This window comes from Salvelinus fontinalis, chromosome 2, assembly GCF_029448725.1.
Source record: "Salvelinus fontinalis isolate EN_2023a chromosome 2, ASM2944872v1, whole genome shotgun sequence".
In the NCBI taxonomy this organism is placed as follows: Eukaryota; Metazoa; Chordata; class Actinopteri; order Salmoniformes; family Salmonidae; genus Salvelinus; species Salvelinus fontinalis.
In genome coordinates, this window is record NC_074666.1 from 95,713,814 (window position 1) to 95,736,096 (window position 22,283).

The 22,283-nt window shown below is 38.0% G+C and overlaps 1 protein-coding gene across 1 annotated transcript in view; it reads left to right on the plus strand.

Annotated features, from left to right (window-relative positions):
• Window positions 1–7,290, plus strand: part of LOC129867791 (unconventional myosin-XV-like) — a gene marked incomplete at its 5' end in the record, with an annotated part of 140,313 nt that extends 133,023 nt beyond the window's left edge. Inside the window, 3 exons of the mRNA XM_055941294.1 lie at window positions 4,006–4,073; window positions 5,893–6,003; window positions 7,270–7,290. Coding sequence (XP_055797269.1) covers window positions 4,006–4,073; window positions 5,893–6,003; window positions 7,270–7,290 — 200 coding nt within the window. The remainder of the gene's footprint in view (window positions 1–4,005; window positions 4,074–5,892; window positions 6,004–7,269) is intronic.
• Window positions 7,291–22,283: the final 14,993 nt, after the last annotated feature.

Here is a 22,283-nt window from a genome sequence, read left to right on the forward strand (position 1 = left end):
TGCACCCTACCAAGTTAGACACTAACCCTGTACCCTAACCTGCACCCTGCTGAGTCAGACACTAACCCTGGACCCTACCCTGTACCCTACCAAGTCAGACACTAACCCTGCACCCTACCAAGTTAGACACAATTCCTGGACCCTAACCTGCACCCTGCTGAGTCAGACACTAACCCTGGACCCTACCCTGTACCCTACCAAGTCAGACACTAACCCTGTACCCTACCGAGTCAGACACTAAACCTGTACCCTGCCCTGTACCCTACCAATTCAGACGCTAACCCTGTACCCTACCGAGTCAGACACTAACCCTGTACCCTACCCTGTACCCTACCAAGTCAGACACTAACCCTGGACCCTAACCTGCACCCTGCTGAGTCAGACACTAACCCTGTACCCTAACCTGCACCCTGCTGAGTCAGACACTAACCCTGTACCTTACCCCATAACCTGCTAAATCAGACACTAACCCTGTACCCTACCCTGTACCCTACCAAGTCAGACACTAACCCGGTACCCTGCCCTGAACCCTACCAAGTCAGACACTAACCCTGTACCCTACCCTGTACCCTGCTGAGTCAGACACTAACCCTGTACCCTACCCTGTACCCTACCAAGTCAGACACTAACCCTGTACCCTACCAAGTCAGACACTAAACCTGTACCCTACCCTGTACCCTACCAAGTCAGACACTAACCCTGTACCCTGCCCTGAACCCTACCAAGTCAGACACTAACCCTGTACCCTACCCTGTACCCTGCTGAGTCAGACACTAACCCTGTACCCTACCACATCAGACACTAACCCTGTACCCTACCGAGCCAGACACTAAACCTGTACCCTGCCCTGTACCCTACCGAGTCAGACACTAACCCTGTACCCTACCGAGTCAGACACTAACAATGTACCCTACCGTGTGCCCTACCGAGTCAGACACTAACCCTGTACCCTAGCAAGTCAGACACTAACCCTGTACCCAACCAAGTCAGACACTAACCCTGTACCCTACCCTGTACCCTACCGAGTCAGACACTAAACCTGTACCCTGCCCTGTACCCTACCGAGTCAGACACTAACCCTGTACCCTACCGAGTCAGACACTAAACCTGTACCCTGCCCTGTACCCTACCAAGTTAGACACTAACCCTGTACCCTACCGAGTCAGACACTAACAATGTACCCTACCGTGTGCTTACCGAGTCAGACACTAACCCTGTACCCTAGCAAGTCAGACACTAACCCTGTACCCAACCAAGTCAGACACTAACCCTGTACCCTACCAAGTCAGACACTAACCCTGGACCCTAACCTGCACCCTGCTGAGTCAGACACTAACCCTGTACCCTACCCTGTACCCTAAACTGCACCCTGCTGAGTCAGACACTATTCCTGGACCCTAACCTGCACCCTGCTGAGTCAGACACTAACCCTGTACCCTACCGAGTCAGACACTAAACCTGTACCCTGCCCTGTACCCTACCAAGTTAGACACTAACCCTGTACCCTAGCAAGTCAGACACTAACCCTGTACCCAACCAAGTCAGACACTAACCCTGTACCCTACCAAGTCAGACACTAACCCTGGACCCTAACCTGCACCCTGCTGAGTCAGACACTAATCCTGTACCCTACCCTGTACCCTAAAGTGCACCCTGCTGAGTCAGACACTATTCCTAGACCCTTACCTGCACCCTGCTGAGTCAGACACTAACCCTGGACCCTACCCTGTACCCTACCAAGTCAGACACTAACCCTGTACCCTACCGAGTCAGACACTAAACCTGTACCCTGCCCTGTACCCTACCAATTCAGACGCTAACCCTGTACCCTACCGAGTCAGACACTAACCCTGTACCCTACCCTGTACCCTAACAAGTCAGACACTAACCCTGGACCCTAACCTGCACCCTGCTGAGTCAGACACTAACCCTGTACCCTAACCTGCACCCTGCTGAGTCAGACACTAACCCTGTACCCTAACCTGCACCCTACCGAGTCAGACACTAACCCTGTACCCTGCCCTGAACCCTACCAAGTCAGACACTAACCCTGTACCCTACCCTGTACCCTGCTGACTCAGACACTAACCCTGTACCCTACCAAGTCAGACACTAACCCTGTACCCTACCCTGTACCCTGCTGAGTCAGACACTAACCCTGTACCCTACCCTGTACCCTGCTGAGTCAGACACTAACCCTGTACCCTACCCTGTACCCTGCTGAGTCAGAAAGTAACCCTGTACCCTACCAAGTCAGACACTAACCCTGTACCCTGCCCTGAACCCTACCAAGTCAGACAATAACCCTGTACCCTACCCTGTACCCTGCTGAGTCAGACACTAACCCTGTACCCTACCCTGTACCCTACCAAGTCAGACACTAACCCTGCACCCTACCGAGTCAGACACTAAACCTGTACCCTGCCCTGTACCCTACCGAGTCAGACACTAACCCTGTACTCTACCGAGTCAGACACTAACAATGTACCCTACCGTGTGCCCTACCGAGTCAGACACTAACCCTGTACCCTAGCAAGTCAGACACTAACCCTGTACCCAACCAAGTCAGACACTAACCCTGTACCCTGCCCTGTACGCTACCGAGTCAGACACTAACCCTGTACCCTACCGAGTCAGACACTAACCCTGTAATCTACCCTGTACCCTACCGAGTCAGACACTAACCCTGTACCCTACCAAGTCAGACACTAACCCTGTACCCTACCAAGTCAGACACTAACCCTGTACCCTACCGAGTCAGACACTAACCCTGTACCCTAGCAAGTCAGACACTAACCCTGTACCCAACCAAGTCAGACACTAACCCTGCACCCTACCCTGTACCCTACCAAGTCAGACACTAACCCTGTACCCTACCGAGTCAGACACTAAACCTGTATTCTACCGTGTACCCTACCGAGTCAGACACTAACGCTGTACCCTGCCCTGTACGCTACCGAGTCAGACACTAACCCTGTACCCTACCGAGTCAGACACTAACCCTGTAATCTACCCTGTACCCTACCGAGTCAGACACTAACCCTGTACCCTACCGAGTCAGACACTAACCCTGTACCCTACCGAGTCAGACACTAACCCTGTACCCTACCGAGTCAGACACTAACCCTGTACCCTACTAAGTCAGACACTAACCCTGTACCCTACCGAGTCAGACACTAACCCTGTACCCTACCGAGTCAGACGCTAAACCTGTACCCTACCGATTCAGACACTAACCCTGTACCCTACCAAGTCAGACATTAACCCTGTACTCTACCGAGTCAGACACTAACCCTGTACCCTACCGTGTACACTACCCTGGACCCTACCCTGTACCCTACCCTGTACCCTACCCTGCACTCTACCCTGTACCCTACCATGTACCCTACTGTGTACCCTACCCTGCACTCTACCCTGTACCCTACCCTTTACCCTACCCTGCACTCTACCCTGAACCCTACCCTGCACCCTACCCTGCACTCTACCCTGTACCCTACCATGTACCCTACCCTGTACCCTACCATGTACACTACCGTGTACCCTACCCTGCACTCTACCCTGTACCCTACCCTGCACCCTACCATGTACCCTACCGTGTACCTTACCCTGCACTCTACCCTGTACCCTACCCTGCACCCTACCCTGTACCCTACCGTGTACCCTACCCTGTACCCTACCGTGTACCCTACCCTGTACCCTACCCTGCACTCTACCCTGTACCCTACCCTGTACCCTACCCTGCACTCTACCCTGTACCCTACCCTGTACCCTACCCTGTACCCTACCGTGTACCCTACCGTGTACCCTACCCTGTACCCTACCGTGTACCCTACCCTGTACCCTACCCTGTACCCTACCCTGTACCCTACCCTGTACCCTACCGAGTCAGACACTAACCCTGTACCCTACCCTGTACCCTACCCTGTGCCCTACCGTGTTTATCTTTTTGTATCTCAAGAGGAGGTTGTTTCTAGTTGTGTTGAAAGTGTCTGTGTGTTTCTCCAGGTTCTCCAGAACAGACAGGAATGGCTCAGCAGCAACAGACCATCATCAACCAGCAAGCCATCATACTGGTTTGTCTCATTTTACTATACTGGAACAAAAACATGTAAAATGTTGGTCCCGTGTTTCATGAGCTGAAATAAAAGATCCCAGAAATGTTCCATTCGCACAAAAAGCTTCTTTCTCTCTAATTTGGTGCACAAATTTGTTTACATCCCTGTTACTGAGCATTTCTCCTTTGCCAAGATAATCCATCCACCTGACAGGTGTGGCATATCAAGAAGCTGATTAAACAGCATGATCATTACACAGGTGCACCTTGTGCTGGGGACAATAAAAGGCCACTCTAAAATGTGCAGTTTTGTCACACAACACAATGCCACAGATGTCTCAAGTTTTGAGGGAGCGTGCAATTGGCATGCTGACTGCAGGAATGTCCACCAGAGGTGTACCATAAGCCACCTCCAACGACATTTCAGAGAATTTAGCAGTACGTCCAACCGGCCTCCCAGCCGCAGACCACGTGTAACCACGGCAGCCCAGGACCTCCACATCCGGCTTCTTCACCTGCGGGATCGTCTGAGGACGGGGAGGGGAGGTGCTGAGGAGTATTTCTGTCTGTAATAAAGCCCGTTTTCTGGGGAAAAACTCATTCTGATTGGCAGGACCTGGCTCCCAAGTGGGTGGGCCTATGCCCTCCCAGGTTTACCCATGGCTGTGCCCCTGCCCATCCGTCTGGCCCTGCGGCCTTGTGATTGTTGACCTGTTTCAAGGTCACACTCACATCGGCTACGGATAGTCATCCAGAACAGCTGATGCTCTCATGCATGCTTCAGTGTTGATTGCCTCAAAGCGAGCTTAGAAGTTATTTCGCTCGTTTGGTAGGCTCGTGTCACTGGGCAGCTCGCGGCTGTGCCTCCCTTTGTTGTCTGTAAAAGTTTGCAAGCCCTGCAACATCCGACACGCGTCGGATCAGGTATTGTACGATTCAGCTTATATACTATAAGCTGCTATGATCATACTGTAATACTACTATAATGGTCTGTAGTAATGCTATAATACTACTATAACACTACTGTAATACTATAATACTTCTATACTACTACTATAGTACTACTCTAATACTACTATAATATTGCTATAATACTGTAATACTACTGTAATACTATAATACTTCTATATTACTACTATAATACTGCTATAATACTGTAATACTACTATAATGCCTGTAGTACTGCTATAATACTACTATAATACTACTGTAATACTACTATAATACGTCTATATTACTACTGTACTACTGCTATAATACTGTAATCCTACTGTATTACTACAATAATAATACTATAATACTACTATAATACTTCTATAATACTACTATAATACTGCTATAATACTGTAATCCTACTGTATTACTACAATAATAATACTATAATACTACTATAATACTTCTATAATACTTCTATAATACTACTATAATACTGTAATCCCACTGTATTACTACAATAATAATACTATAATACTACTATAATACTTCTACAATACTACTATAATACTGCTATAATACTATAATACTACTGTAATCCTAATGTATTACTACAATAATAATACTGTGATACTACCGTGTTCCTGTTTTTCAGGCCCAGCAGATGACCATGCAGGCCATATGTATTACTACAATACTACTACTGTAATCCTACTGTATTACTACAATAATACTACTGTAATACTACTACTGTTTTTCAGGCCCAGCAGATGACCATACAGGCCATGGCTTTCCAGCAGTAATACTACTTTAATACTACTACTGTTTTTCAGGCCCAGCAGATGACCATGCAGGCCATGGCTTTCCAGCAGTAATACTACTTTAATACTACTACTGTTTTTCAGGCCCAGCAGATGACCATGCAGGCCATGGCTTTCCAGCAGCAGATGTTGTCTTCCCTCCCCCTCGCCCCCCAGGCCCCGCCCACACAACCACCCCCCCGCACCTCCAGCCATGTGAGTACACACCCACACACACACACACACACACACACACATTTTAAATACTTCATTTGAATCCACAAATCAAAATACATTCAAGAAGCAACACCCACCCGTAGCACGCGCTCCAGCAGGTATATTTCGCTGGTCACCCCCCAAAGCCAACACCTCCTTTGGCCGCCTTTCCTTACAGCTCTCTGATGCCAATGACTGGAACGAACTGCAAAAATCACTGAAGTTGGAGACTTATATTTCCCTCACTAACTTTAAACATCTGCTATCTGAGCAGCTAACCGATCGCTGCAGCTGTACATAGTCCATCTGTAAACAACCCACCCAATCTACCTACCTCACCCCCATACTGTTTTTATTTCGTTTTCTGCTCTTTTGCACACCAGTATCTCTACTTACACATCATCATCTGCATATCTACCATTCCAGTGTTAATTTGCTAATTTGTAATTATTTCACCACTATGGCCTATTTATTGCCTTACCTCCTATTCTGCCCTTGAGTTGCGTTCCCATGCAAAACTAGACAGATAGCTAACAACTAAGTCTTCAATAAAACTCCCAAGGCGTAACTTTTCTTGAATGAATATATTGTAAACGTTTATGTTGTAAAACTGCAAAACACAGAAAAGAATATACTTTAGTATTCAATTCACACCAACATACTGTAGCTGTACATTATACATTTGAAGTTGCATGAATACAAAGCACGTGCTACGGTACCATGCATCTGGCATGATGCCAAACCATATAGCTAATTGCTTTCTCATATGGTAATTGACTAACTCCTTTCATTACTCTAATAATGTACAACCATCTATGTAGAATAACAAGGCATATTACACTAGAAACAGTAACAAAAATACAGTATTGTATATTTTACAATTCGTTTGCATGACGCACGAGCAAAGTAATACAGCTAACATCATACATGAAAGGCATTGCAATTTGTGAGTAAATGCAACCAACCAACATTGATATGTAAGAAACTCTATCAATAACAAGATTATCATCATTAGCTAAATGCTTGAATCGAACTTACAAACAAATATTTTCCAAGGCTGAAGCGTGACAAGAAATAACTACACTGAAAGACCTGCACCGTAGCGTTGTTTTTAGCTGCTTCTAAGCGTGCAGAACGAATTCTCTACTTCCTGTTTGTGTACACTCTAAGTACCAGAAAGCTCCACTAGGGGGCAAATAACATCATGGAACACAATGAAAATCCATTTTAACTATTGTAATAAAATAATCTGTTACCTTCTAACAGGATGGCAGCACACCTCCCTAATCTTACTACATTTGCACGCATTGTATATAGACTTTTTCTACTGTATTATTGACTGTATGTTTGTTTTATTCCATGTGTAACTCTGTGTTGTTATTTGTGTCGCACTGCTTTGCTTTATCTTGGCCAGGTCGCAATTGTAAATGAGAACTCGTTCTCAACCGGCCTACCTGGTTAAATAAAGGTGAAATGAATAAAACATCAACCCTGTCACTCTCTTTATCTCCTTCCAGACTGACGAAGCTCCAGAGAGCCCTTACCAGACCAGCCTGAACCCCGCCCAGCACCAGCCCTCCTCCACTATTGGTGACGTTAAATTGAGTATGTAGTATATAGGATGCTCATACTAACCACACTATTGGTGACGTTAAATTGAGTATGTAGTATATAGGATGCTCATACTAACTGTACTATTGGTGATGTTAAATTGAGTATGTAGTATATAGGATGCTCATACTAACCACACTATTGGTGACGTTAAATTGAGTATGTAGTATATAGGATGCTCATACTAACCTCACTATTGGTGATGTTAAATTGAGTATGTAGTATATAGGATGCTCATACTAACCTCACTATTGGTGATGTTAAATTGAGTATGTAGTATATAGGATGCTCATACTAACCTCACTATTGGTGATGTTAAATTGAGTATGTAGTATATAGGATGCTCATACTAACCACACTATTGGTGACGTTAAATTGAGTATGTAGTATATAGGATGCTCATACTAACTGTACTATTGGTGATGTTAAATTGAGTATGTAGTATATAGGATGCTCATACTAACCACACTATTGGTGACGTTAAATTGAGTATGTAGTATATAGGATGCTCATACTAACCTCACTATTGGTGATGTTAAATTGAGTATGTAGTATATAGGATGCTCATACTAACCACACTATTGGTGACGTTAAATTGAGTATGTAGTATATAGGATGCTCATACTAACCTCACTATTGGTGACGTTAAATTGAGTATGTAGTATATAGGATGCTCATACTAACCACACTATTGGTGACGTTAAATTGAGTATGTAGTATATAGGATGCTCATACTAACCTCACTATTGGTGACGTTAAATTGAGTATGTAGTATATAGGATGCTCATACTAACCTCACTATTGGTGACGTTAAATTGAGTATGTAGTATATAGGATGCTCATACTAACCTCACTATTGGTGACGTTAAATTGAGTATGTAGTATATAGGATGCTCATACTAACCTCACTATTGGTGACGTTAAATTGAGTATGTAGTATATAGGATGCTCATACTAACCTCACTATTGGTGACGTTAAATTGAGTATGTAGTATATAGGATGCTCATACTAACCTCACTATTGGTGACGTTAAATTGAGTATGTAGTATATAGGATGCTCATACTAACCTCACTATTGGTGACGTTAAATTGAGTATGTAGTATATAGGATGCTCATACTAACCTCACTATTGGTGACGTTAAATTGAGTATGTAGTATATAGGATGCTCATACTAACCTCACTATTGGTGACGTTAAATTGAGTATGTAGTATATAGGATGCTCATACTAACCACACTATTGGTGACGTTAAATTGAGTATGTAGTATATAGGATGCTCATACTAACCTCACTATTGGTGACGTTAAATTGAGTATGTAGTATATAGGATGCTCATACTAACCACACTATTGGTGACGTTAAATTGAGTATGTAGTATATAGGATGCTCATACTAACCTCACTATTGGTGACGTTAAATTGAGTATGTAGTATATAGGATGCTCATACTAACCACACTATTGGTGACGTTAAATTGAGTATGTAGTATATAGGATGCTCATACTAACTGTACTATTGGTGACGTTAAATTGAGTATGTAGTATATAGGATGCTCATACTAACTGTACTATTGGTGATGTTAAATTGAGTATGTAGTATATAGGATGCTCATACTAACCTCACTATTGGTGATGTTAAATTGAGTATGTAGTATATAGGATGCTCATACTAACCTCACTATTGGTGATGTTAAATTGAGTATGTAGTATATAGGATGCTCATACTAACCTCACTATTGGTGATGTTAAATTGAGTATGTAGTATATAGGATGCTCATACTAACCTCACTATTGGTGATGTTAAATTGAGTATGTAGTATATAGGATGCTCATACTAACCACACTATTGGTGATGTTAAATTGAGTATGTAGTATATAGGATGCTCATACTAACCACACTATTGGTGACGTTAAATTGAGTATGTAGTATATAGGATGCTCATACTAACCACACTATTGGTGATGTTAAATTGAGTATGTAGTATATAGGATGCTCATACTAACCACACTATTGGTGACGTTAAATTGAGTATGTAGTATATAGGATGCTCATACTAACCACACTATTGGTGATGTTAAATTGAGTATGTAGTATATAGGATGCTCATACTAACCACACTATTGGTGACGTTAAATTGAGTATGTAGTATATAGGATGCTCATACTAACCACACTATTGGTGACGTTAAATTGAGTATGTAGTATATAGGATGCTCATACTAACCACACTATTGGTGACGTTAAATTGAGTATGTAGTATATAGGATGCTAATACTAACCACACTATTGGTGACGTTAAATTGAGTATGTAGTATATAGGATGCTCATACTAACCACACTATTGGTGACGTTAAATTGAGTATGTAGTATATAGGATGCTCATACTAACCACACTATTGGTGACGTTAAATTGAGTATGTAGTATATAGGATGCTCATACTAACCACACTATTGGTGATGTTAAATTGAGTATGTAGTATATAGGATGCTCATACTAACCACACTATTGGTGACGTTAAATTGAGTATGTAGTATATAGGATGCTCATACTAACCACACTATTGGTGACGTTAAATTGAGTATGTAGTATATAGGATGCTCATACTAACCACACTATTGGTGATGTTAAATTGAGTATGTAGTATATAGGATGCTCATACTAACCACACTATTGGTGACGTTAAATTGAGTATGTAGTATATAGGATGCTCATACTAACCACACTATTGGTGATGTTAAATTGAGTATGTAGTATATAGGATGCTCATACTAACCATACTATTGGTGACGTTAAATTGAGTATGTAGTATATAGGATGCTCATACTAACTGTACTATTGGTGACGTTAAATTGAGTATGTAGTATATAGGATGCTCATACTAACCACACTATTGGTGACGTTAAATTGAGTATGTAGTATATAGGATGCTCATACTAACCACACTATTGGTGACGTTAAATTGAGTATGTAGTATATAGGATGCTCATACTAACTGTACTATTGGTGACGTTAAATTGAGTATGTAGTATATAGGATGCTCATACTAACTGTACTATTGGTGACGTTAAATTGAGTATGTAGTATATAGGATGCTCATACTAACCACACTATTGGTGACGTTAAATTGAGTATGTAGTATATAGGATGCTCATACTAACCGCACTATTGGTGATGTTAAATTGAGTATGTAGTATATAGGATGCTCATACTAACCACACTATTGGTGATGTTAAATTGAGTATGTAGTATATAGGATGCTCATACTAACCACACTATTGGTGACGTTAAATTGAGTATGTAGTATATAGGATGCTCATACTAACTGTACTATTGGTGACGTTAAATTGAGTATGTAGTATATAGGATGCTCATACTAACCACACTATTGGTGACGTTAAATTGAGTATGTAGTATATAGGATGCTCATACTAACCACACTATTGGTGATGTTAAATTGAGTATGTAGTATATAGGATGCTCATACTAACCATACTATTGGTGACGTTAAATTGAGTATGTAGTATATAGGATGCTCATACTAACCACACTATTGGTGACGTTAAATTGAGTATGTAGTATATAGGATGCTCATACTAACCACACTATTGGTGACGTTAAATTGAGTATGTAGTATATAGGATGCTCATACTAACTGTACTATTGGTGACGTTAAATTGAGTATGTAGTATATAGGATGCTCATACTAACTGTACTATTGGTGACGTTAAATTGAGTATGTAGTATATAGGATGCTCATACTAACCACACTATTGGTGACGTTAAATTGAGTATGTAGTATATAGGATGCTCATACTAACTGTACTATTGGTGATGTTAAATTGAGTATGTAGTATATAGGATGCTCATACTAACCACACTATTGGTGACGTTAAATTGAGTATGTAGTATATAGGATGCTCATACTAACTGTACTATTGGTGACGTTAAATTGAGTATGTAGTATATAGGATGCTCATACTAACTGTACTATTGGTGACGTTAAATTGAGTATGTAGTATATAGGATGCTCATACTAACCATACTATTGGTGACGTTAAATTGAGTATGTAGTATATAGGATGCTCATACTAACCACACTATCGGTGACGTTAAATTGAGTATGTAGTATATAGGATGCTCATACTAACTGTACTATTGGTGATGTTAAATTGAGTATGTAGTATATAGGATGCTCATACTAACCACACTATTGGTGACGTTAAATTGAGTATGTAGTATATAGGATGCTCATACTAACCACACTATTGGTGATGTTAAATTGAGTATGTAGTATATAGGATGCTCATACTAACCACACTATTGGTGACGTTAAATTGAGTATGTAGTATATAGGATGCTCATACTAACCATACTATTGGTGATGTTAAATTGAGTATGTAGTATATATGATGCTCATACTAACCACACTATTGGTGACGTTAAATTGAGTATGTAGTATATAGGATGCTCATACTAACTGTACTATTGGTGATGTTAAATTGAGTATGTAGTGTATAGGATGCTCATTCTAACCACACTATTGGTGATGTTAAATTGAGTATGTAGTATATATGATGCTCATACTAACCACACTATTGGTGACGTTAAATTGAGTATGTAGTATATAGGATGCTCATACTAACCATACTATTGGTGATGTTAAATTGAGTATGTAGTATATAGGATGCTCATACTAACCTCACTATTGGTGAAGTTAAATTGAGTATGTAGTATATAGGATGCTCATACTAACCACACTATTGGTGATGTTAAATTGAGTATGTAGTATATATGATGCTCATACTAACCACACTATTGGTGACGTTAAATTGAGTATGTAGTATATAGGATGCTCATACTAACCACACTATTGGTGATGTTAAATTGAGTATGTAGTATATAGGATGCTCATACTAACCACACTATTGGTGACGTTAAATTGAGTATGTAGTATATAGGATGCTCATACTAACCACACTATTGGTGATGTTAAATTGAGTATGTAGTATATAGGATGCTCATACTAACCACACTATTGGTGACGTTAAATTGAGTATGTAGTATATAGGATGCTCATACTAACCACACTATTGGTGACGTTAAATTGAGTATGTAGTATATAGGATGCTCATACTAACCACACTATTGGTGACGTTAAATTGAGTATGTAGTATATAGGATGCTCATACTAACCACACTATTGGTGACGTTAAATTGAGTATGTAGTATATAGGATGCTCATACTAACCACACTATTGGTGATGTTAAATTGAGTATGTAGTATATAGGATGCTCATACTAACCACACTATTGGTGACGTTAAATTGAGTATGTAGTATATAGGATGCTCATACTAACCACACTATTGGTGACGTTAAATTGAGTATGTAGTATATAGGATGCTCATACTAACCACACTATTGGTGATGTTAAATTGAGTATGTAGTATATAGGATGCTCATACTAACCACACTATTGGTGACGTTAAATTGAGTATGTAGTATATAGGATGCTCATACTAACCACACTATTGGTGACGTTAAATTGAGTATGTAGTATATAGGATGCTCATACTAACCATACTATTGGTGACGTTAAATTGAGTATGTAGTATATAGGATGCTCATACTAACCACACTATTGGTGATGTTAAATTGAGTATGTAGTATATAGGATGCTCATACTAACCACACTATTGGTGACGTTAAATTGAGTATGTAGTATATAGGATGCTCATACTAACTGTACTATTGGTGATGTTAAATTGAGTATGTAGTATATAGGATGCTCATACTAACCATACTATTGGTGACGTTAAATTGAGTATGTAGTATATAGGATGCTCATACTAACCACACTATTGGTGACGTTAAATTGAGTATGTAGTATATAGGATGCTCATACTAACCACACTATTGGTGATGTTAAATTGAGTATGTAGTATATAGGATGCTCATACTAACCACACTATTGGTGATGTTAAATTGAGTATGTAGTATATAGGATGCTCATACTAACTGTACTATTGGTGATGTTAAATTGAGTATGTAGTATATAGGATGCTCATACTAACCACACTATTGGTGACGTTAAATTGAGTATGTAGTATATAGGATGCTCATACTAACCACACTATTGGTGATGTTAAATTGAGTATGTAGTATATAGGATGCTCATACTAACCACACTATTGGTGATGTTAAATTGAGTATGTAGTATATAGGATGCTCATACTAACCACACTATTGGTGATGTTAAATTGAGTATGTAGTATATAGGATGCTCATACTAACCACACTATTGGTGACGTTAAATTGAGTATGTAGTATATAGGATGCTCATACTAACCTCACTATTGGTGATGTTAAATTGAGTATGTAGTATATAGGATGCTCATACTAACCACACTATTGGTGATGTTAAATTGAGTATGTAGTATATAGGATGCTCATACTAACCACACTATTGGTGACGTTAAATTGAGTATGTAGTATATAGGATGCTCATACTAACCACACTATTGGTGACGTTAAATTGAGTATGTAGTATATAGGATGCTCATACTAACCACACTATTGGTGACGTTAAATTGAGTATGTAGTATATAGGATGCTCATACTAACCACACTATTGGTGATGTTAAATTGAGTATGTAGTATATAGGATGCTCATACTAACTGTACTATTGGTGATGTTAAATTGAGTATGTAGTATATAGGATGCTCATACTAACCACACTATTGGTGACGTTAAATTGAGTATGTAGTATATAGGATGCTCATACTAACCGCACTATTGGTGACGTTAAATTGAGTATGTAGTATATAGGATGCTCTTACTAACCACACTATTGGTGATGTTAAATTGAGTATGTAGTATATAGGATGCTCATACTAACCATACTATTGGTGACGTTAAATTGAGTATGTAGTATATAGGATGCTCATACTAACCGTACTATTGGTGACGTTAAATTGAGTATGTAGTATATAGGATGCTCATACTAACTGTACTATTGGTGATGTTAAATTGAGTATGTAGTATATAGGATGCTCATACTAACCACACTATTGGTGATGTTAAATTGAGTATGTAGTATATAGGATGCTCATACTAACCACACTATTGGTGACGTTAAATTGAGTATGTAGTATATAGGATGCTCATACTAACCTCACTATTGGTGATGTTAAATTGAGTATGTAGTATATAGGATGCTCATACTAACCACACTATTGGTGATGTTAAATTGAGTATGTAGTATATAGGATGCTCATACTAACCACACTATTGGTGATGTTAAATTGAGTATGTAGTATATAGGATGCTCATACTAACCATACTATTGGTGATGTTAAATTGAGTATGTAGTATATAGGATGCTCATACTAACCACACTATTGGTGACGTTAAATTGAGTATGTAGTATATAGGATGCTCATACTAACCACACTATTGGTGATGTTAAATTGAGTATGTAGTATATAGGATGCTCATACTAACCACACTATTGGTGATGTTAAATTGAGTATGTAGTATATAGGATGCTCATACTAACCACACTATTGGTGACGTTAAATTGAGTATGTAGTATATAGGATGCTCATACTAACCACACTATTGGTGATGTTAAATTGAGTATGTAGTATATAGGATGCTCATACTAACTGTACTATTGGTGACGTTAAATTGAGTATGTAGTATATAGGATGCTCATACTAACCACACTATTGGTGACGTTAAATTGAGTATGTAGTATATAGGATGCTCATACTAACTGTACTATTGGTGACGTTAAATTGAGTATGTAGTATATAGGATGCTCATACTAACCACACTATTGGTGATGTTAAATTGAGTATGTAGTATATAGGATGCTCATACTAACCACACTATTGGTGATGTTAAATTGAGTATGTAGTATATAGGATGCTCATACTAACCACACTATTGGTGATGTTAAATTGAGTATGTAGTATATAGGATGCTCATACTAACCACACTATTGGTGACGTTAAATTGAGTATGTAGTATATAGGATGCTCATACTAACCTCACTATTGGTGATGTTAAATTGAGTATGTAGTATATAGGATGCTCATACTAACCACACTATTGGTGATGTTAAATTGAGTATGTAGTATATAGGATGCTCATACTAACCACACTATTGGTGACGTTAAATTGAGTATGTAGTATATAGGATGCTCATACTAACCACACTATTGGTGACGTTAAATTGAGTATGTAGTATATAGGATGCTCATACTAACCACACTATTGGTGACGTTAAATTGAGTATGTAGTATATAGGATGCTCATACTAACCACACTATTGGTGATGTTAAATTGAGTATGTAGTATATAGGATGCTCATACTAACTGTACTATTGGTGATGTTAAATTGAGTATGTAGTATATAGGATGCTCATACTAACCACACTATTGGTGACGTTAAATTGAGTATGTAGTATATAGGATGCTCATACTAACTGTACTATTGGTGATGTTAAATTGAGTATGTAGTATATAGGATGCTCATACTAACTGTACTATTGGTGATGTTAAATTGAGTATGTAGTATATAGGATGCTCATACTAACCACACTATTGGTGATGTTAAATTGAGTATGTAGTATATAGGATGCTCATACTAACCACACTATTGGTGACGTTAAATTGAGTATGTAGTATATAGGATGCTCATACTAACCTCACTATTGGTGATGTTAAATTGAGTATGTAGTATATAGGATGCTCATACTAACCACACTATTGGTGATGTTAAATTGAGTATGTAGTATATAGGATGCTCATACTAACCACACTATTGGTGATGTTAAATTGAGTATGTAGTATATAGGATGCTCATACTAACCATACTATTGGTGATGTTAAATTGAGTATGTAGTATATAGGATGCTCATACTAACCACACTATTGGTGACGTTAAATTGAGTATGTAGTATATAGGATGCTCATACTAACCACACTATTGGTGATGTTAAATTGAGTATGTAGTATATAGGATGCTCATACTAACCACACTATTGGTGATGTTAAATTGAGTATGTAGTATATAGGATGCTCATACTAACCACACTATTGGTGACGTTAAATTGAGTATGTAGTATATAGGATGCTCATACTAACCACACTATTGGTGACGTTAAATTGAGTATGTAGTATATAGGATGCTCATACTAACTGTACTATTGGTGATGTTAAATTGAGTATGTAGTATATAGGATGCTCATACTAACCACACTATTGGTGACGTTAAATTGAGTATGTAGTATATAGGATGCTCATACTAACTGTACTATTGGTGATGTTAAATTGAGTATGTAGTATATAGGATGCTCATACTAACCACACTATTGGTGATGTTAAATTGAGTATGTAGTATATAGGATGCTCATACTAACCACACTATTGGTGACGTTAAATTGAGTATGTAGTATATAGGATGCTCATACTAACCACACTATTGGTGACGTTAAATTGAGTATGTAGTATATAGGATGCTCATACTAACTGTACTATTGGTGATGTTAAATTGAGTATGTAGTATATAGGATGCTCATACTAACCACACTATTGGTGACGTTAAATTGAGTATGTAGTATATAGGATGCTCATACTAACTGTACTATTGGTGATGTTAAATTGAGTATGTAGTATATAGGATGCTCATACTAACCACACTATTGGTGATGTTAAATTGAGTATGTAGTATATAGGATGCTCATACTAACCACACTATTGGTGACGTTAAATTGAGTATGTAGTATATAGGATGCTCATACTAACTGTACTATTGGTGATGTTAAATTGAGTATGTAGTATATAGGATGCTCATACTAACCACACTATTGGTGACGTTAAATTGAGTATGTAGTATATAGGATGCTCATACTAACTGTACTATTGGTGACGTTAAATTGAGTATGTAGTATATAGGATGCTCATACTAACCACACTATTGGTGACGTTAAATTGAGTATGTAGTATATAGGATGCTCATACTAACTGTACTATTGGTGATGTTAAATTGAGTATGTAGTATATAGGATGCTCATACTAACCACACTATTGGTGACGTTAAATTGAGTATGTAGTATATAGGATGCTCATACTAACTGTACTATTGGTGATGTTAAATTGAGTATGTAGTATATAGGATGCTCATACTAACCACACTATTGGTGATGTTAAATTGAGTATGTAGTATATAGGATGCTCATACTAACCACACTATTGGTGATGTTAAATTGAGTATGTAGTATATAGGATGCTCATACTAACCACACTATTGGTGATGTTAAATTGAGTATGTAGTATATAGGATGCTCATACTAACCACACTATTGGTGATGTTAAATTGAGTATGTAGTATATAGGATGCTCATACTAACCACACTATTGGTGACGTTAAATTGAGTATGTAGTATATAGGATGCTCATACTAACTGTACTATTGGTGATGTTAAATTGAGTATGTAGTATATAGGATGCTCATACTAACCACACTATTGGTGACGTTAAATTGAGTATGTAGTATATAGGATGCTCATACTAACTGTACTATTGGTGATGTTAAATTGAGTATGTAGTATATAGGATGCTCATACTAACCACACTATTGGTGATGTTAAATTGAGTATGTAGTATATAGGATGCTCATACTAACCACACTATTGGTGATGTTAAATTGAGTATGTAGTATATAGGATGCTCATACTAACCACACTATTGGTGATGTTAAATTGAGTATGTAGTATATAGGATGCTCATACTAACCACACTATTGGTGATGTTAAATTGAGTATGTAGTATATAGGATGCTCATACTAACCACACTATTGGTGACGTTAAATTGAGTATGTAGTATATAGGATGCTCATACTAACTGTACTATTGGTGATGTTAAATTGAGTATGTAGTATATAGGATGCTCATACTAACCACACTATTGGTGACGTTAAATTGAGTATGTAGTATATAGGATGCTCATACTAACTGTACTATTGGTGACGTTAAATTGAGTATGTAGTATATAGGATGCTCATACTAACCACACTATTGGTGACGTTAAATTGAGTATGTAGTATATAGGATGCTCATACTAACCACACTATTGGTGACGTTAAATTGAGTATGTAGTATATAGGATGCTCATACTAACCACACTATTGGTGACGTTAAATTGAGTATGTAGTATATAGGATGCTCATACTAACTGTACTATTGGTGATGTTAAATTGAGTATGTAGTATATAGGATGCTCATACTAACCACACTATTGGTGACGTTAAATTGAGTATGTAGTATATAGGATGCTCATACTAACTGTACTATTGGTGATGTTAAATTGAGTATGTAGTATATAGGATGCTCATACTAACCACACTATTGGTGACGTTAAATTGAGTATGTAGTATATAGGATGCTCATACTAACTGTACTATTGGTGACGTTAAATTGAGTATGTAGTATATAGGATGCTCATACTAACCACACTATTGGTGACGTTAAATTGAGTATGTAGTATATAGGATGCTCATACTAACCACACTATTGGTGACGTTAAATTGAGTATGTAGTATATAGGATGCTCATACTAACTGTACTATTGGTGACGTTAAATTGAGTATGTAGTATATAGGATGCTCATACTAACCACACTATTGGTGATGTTAAATTGAGTATGTAGTATATAGGATGCTCATACTAACCACACTATTGGTGACGTTAAATTGAGTATGTAGTATATAGGATGCTCATACTAACTGTACTATTGGTGATGTTAAATTGAGTATGTAGTATATAGGATGCTCATACTAACCACACTATTGGTGATGTTAAATTGAGTATGTAGTATATAGGATGCTCATACTAACCACACTATTGGTGACGTTAAATTGAGTATGTAGTATATAGGATGCTCATACTAACTGTACTATTGGTGATGTTAAATTGAGTATGTAGTATATAGGATGCTCATACTAACCTCACTATTGGTGATGTTAAATTGAGTATGTAGTATATAGGATGCTCATACTAACCTCACTATTGGTGATGTTAAATTGAGTATGTAGTATATAGGATGCTCATACTAACCACACTATTGGTGATGTTAAATTGAGTATGTAGTATATAGGATGCTCATACTAACCACACTATTGGTGACGTTAAATTGAGTATGTAGTATATAGGATGCTCATACTAACCACACTATTGGTGATGTTAAATTGAGTATGTAGTATATAGGATGCTCATACTAACCACACTATTGGTGACGTTAAATTGAGTATGTAGTATATAGGATGCTCATACTAACCACACTATTGGTGATGTTAAATTGAGTATGTAGTATATAGGATGCTCATACTAACCACACTATTGGTGACGTTAAATTGAGTATGTAGTATATAGGATGCTCATACTAACTGTACTATTGGTGATGTTAAATTGAGTATGTAGTATATAGGATGCTCATACTAACCACACTATTGGTGATGTTAAATTGAGTATGTAGTATATAGGATGCTCATACTAACTGTACTATTGGTGATGTTAAATTGAGTATGTAGTATATAGGATGCTCATACTAACCACACTATTGGTGATGTTAAATTGAGTATGTAGTATATAGGATGCTCATACTAACCTCACTATTGGTGATGTTAAATTGAGTATGTAGTATATAGGATGCTCATACTAACCACACTATTGGTGACGTTAAATTGAGTATGTAGTATATAGGATGCTCATACTAACCACACTATTGGTGACGTTAAATTGAGTATGTAGTATATAGGATGCTCATACTAACCACACTATTGGTGATGTTAAATTGAGTATGTAGTATATAGGATGCTCATACTAACCACACTATTGGTGACGTTAAATTGAGTATGTAGTATATAGGATGCTCATACTAACCACACTATTGGTGACGTTAAATTGAGTATGTAGTATATAGGATGCTCATACTAACCACACTATTGGTGACGTTAAATTGAGTATGTAGTATATAGGATGCTCATACTAACCATACTATTGGTGACGTTAAATTGAGTATGTAGTATATAGGATGCTCATACTAACCACACTATTGGTGACGTTAAATTGAGTATGTAGTATATAGGATGCTCATACTAACCACACTATTGGTGATGTTAAATTGAGTATGTAGTATATAGGATGCTCATACTAACCACACTATTGGTGATGTTAAATTGAGTATGTAGTATATAGGATGCTCATACTAACCACACTATTGGTGACGTTAAATTGAGTATGTAGTATATAGGATGCTCATACTAACTGTACTATTGGTGATGTTAAATTGAGTATGTAGTATATAGGATGCTCATACTAACCACACTATTGGTGACGTTAAATTGAGTATGTAGTATATAGGATGCTCATACTAACCACACTATTGGTGATGTTAAATTGAGTATGTAGTATATAGGATGCTCATACTAACCACACTATTGGTGACGTTAAATTGAGTATGTAGTATATAGGATGCTCATACTAACCACACTATTGGTGACGTTAAATTGAGTATGTAGTATATAGGATGCTCATACTAACCACACTATTGGTGACGTTAAATTGAGTATGTAGTATATAGGATGCTCATACTAACCACACTATTGGTGATGTTAAATTGAGTATGTAGTATATAGGATGCTCATACTAACCGTACTATTGGTGACGTTAAATTGAGTATGTAGTATATAGGATGCTCATACTAACCACACTATTGGTGATGTTAAATTGAGTATGTAGTATATAGGATGCTCATACTAACCACACTATTGGTGACGTTAAATTGAGTATGTAGTATATAGGATGCTCATACTAACCACACTATTGGTGATGTTAAATTGAGTATGTAGTATATAGGATGCTCATACTAACCACACTATTGGTGATGTTAAATTGAGTATGTAGTATATAGGATGCTCATACTAACCACACTATTGGTGATGTTAAATTGAGTATGTAGTATATAGGATGCTCATACTAACCACACTATTGGTGACGTTAAATTGAGTATGTAGTATATAGGATGCTCATACTAACCTCACTATTGGTGATGTTAAATTGAGTATGTAGTATATAGGATGCTCATACTAACCACACTATTGGTGATGTTAAATTGAGTATGTAGTATATAGGATGCTCATACTAACCACACTATTGGTGACGTTAAATTGAGTATGTAGTATATAGGATGCTCATACTAACTGTACTATTGGTGATGTTAAATTGAGTATGTAGTATATAGGATGCTCATACTAACCACACTATTGGTGACGTTAAATTGAGTATGTAGTATATAGGATGCTCATACTAACTGTACTATTGGTGACGTTAAATTGAGTATGTAGTATATAGGATGCTCATACTAACCACACTATTGGTGACGTTAAATTGAGTATGTAGTATATAGGATGCTCATACTAACCATACTATTGGTGACGTTAAATTGAGTATGTAGTATATAGGATGCTCATACTAACCACACTATTGGTGACGTTAAATTGAGTATGTAGTATATAGGATGCTCATACTAACCATACTATTGGTGATGTTAAATTGAGTATGTAGTATATAGGATGCTCATACTAACCACACTATTGGTGAT